This window comes from Formica exsecta, unplaced genomic scaffold (assembly GCF_003651465.1).
Source record: "Formica exsecta isolate Colony F162 unplaced genomic scaffold, ASM365146v1 C16387772, whole genome shotgun sequence".
Lineage (NCBI taxonomy): Eukaryota > Metazoa > Arthropoda > Insecta > Hymenoptera > Formicidae > Formica > Formica exsecta.
The window spans coordinates 1-1,121 of record NW_021847713.1 but is presented as its reverse complement, the minus strand read 5'-3'; the positions used below and the strand labels follow the sequence as shown (position 1 = coordinate 1,121).

Genomic DNA, 1,121 nt, shown 5'->3' with positions numbered 1-1,121 from the left:
AAATGAAAACGATCCGTGAGATGTAAGTTAATCCGAATATTTACCTTAATTTTAATCTCAAATTATTTAAATAATCAAAAATTTTGAAAACTACTTTTTTTACAAAAAAATGGTTTTGTTATTTTAAAAAATAAAACAAAGTAATAATCATAATTATCAAAAATAATAAAGTTATAATATTCAACACGAAATATGCAAAATCAATAATAATTTAGCAAAAGTAAAAAGAATTTTCAATTTATGTAACGCAAGAGAACTGATACAGACATGCGTTATTCTATTGGCATTTTTCTTAAAACATATATATTACACATAAATAATAAGTCCCCAATTTTCCATGGCACCAGCTGTGAATTGTGGGACCGCTACGTGATCCATTTTCGGAACTTTATCAGTGCTATTGGTATATTCTGTCAATAGTCGTCCAGATTTTTCGGCAACTTCTTGTGCAAATTTTGTGTACGGCGCCAATTTTGATCTGCACCACATGTTGACTGTCTCATTTTCATTAGGAACACGAACGTAATCAGACACTACAAACGCCACGAGATAAGTTGACATGATGGGAGTCGTGTCAAAGTGCGTCCATACTGTGCCGTCTTCGTTGTCGTCATCCGATTGTTCTCGTATCGGCATATTTGATAAAGCTGTGTAATTTTGATGATGTTTTATGGAGATATCGAAAGTGGCTTTTAATGCCGGCTCATCCCAACATGGAAAAGCTCGTCGCGCCCAAGTCGCCTCGAAATGCGATGCGGCCAACCACCTACCACATTTCAATGACACGTTTCTGATAACGATAAATTTTCGTTACTGTAAATGAGGATAAGTGAAGTGATTGGAAAATATGTAAATGTGGTTTATGACTCATGTTTGGATAATAATACGTGACATTCTTGTAGAGTCTGGATGTGACATATATTAACGCTCTCGAATAAAGTAATGAAATTTCCCAAAATGTGCGTACGCGTGTACTTCTTTAAAAATTTGTTAATATTATTTTGTTACAATAATTAAACATAATTATTAAACATAAATGTACATATATCATATATAATTATATATTTATATATGTATATAATAATTAAACATAAATATACAATTGTTTTCAAAAATTATTT

General features: G+C 31.2%; 1 protein-coding gene across 1 annotated transcript; it reads right to left on the bottom strand.

Moving 5' to 3' along the window:
- Positions 1-210: 210 nt before the first annotated feature.
- LOC115239970 (aminopeptidase Q-like) lies at positions 211-804 on the bottom strand (the record flags this gene model as incomplete). The annotated part of the gene is made up of 1 exon (XM_029814904.1): positions 211-804. A coding segment is annotated over one exon (498 nt), but the record flags the coding sequence as incomplete, so codon positions are not given.
- Positions 805-1,121: the final 317 nt, after the last annotated feature.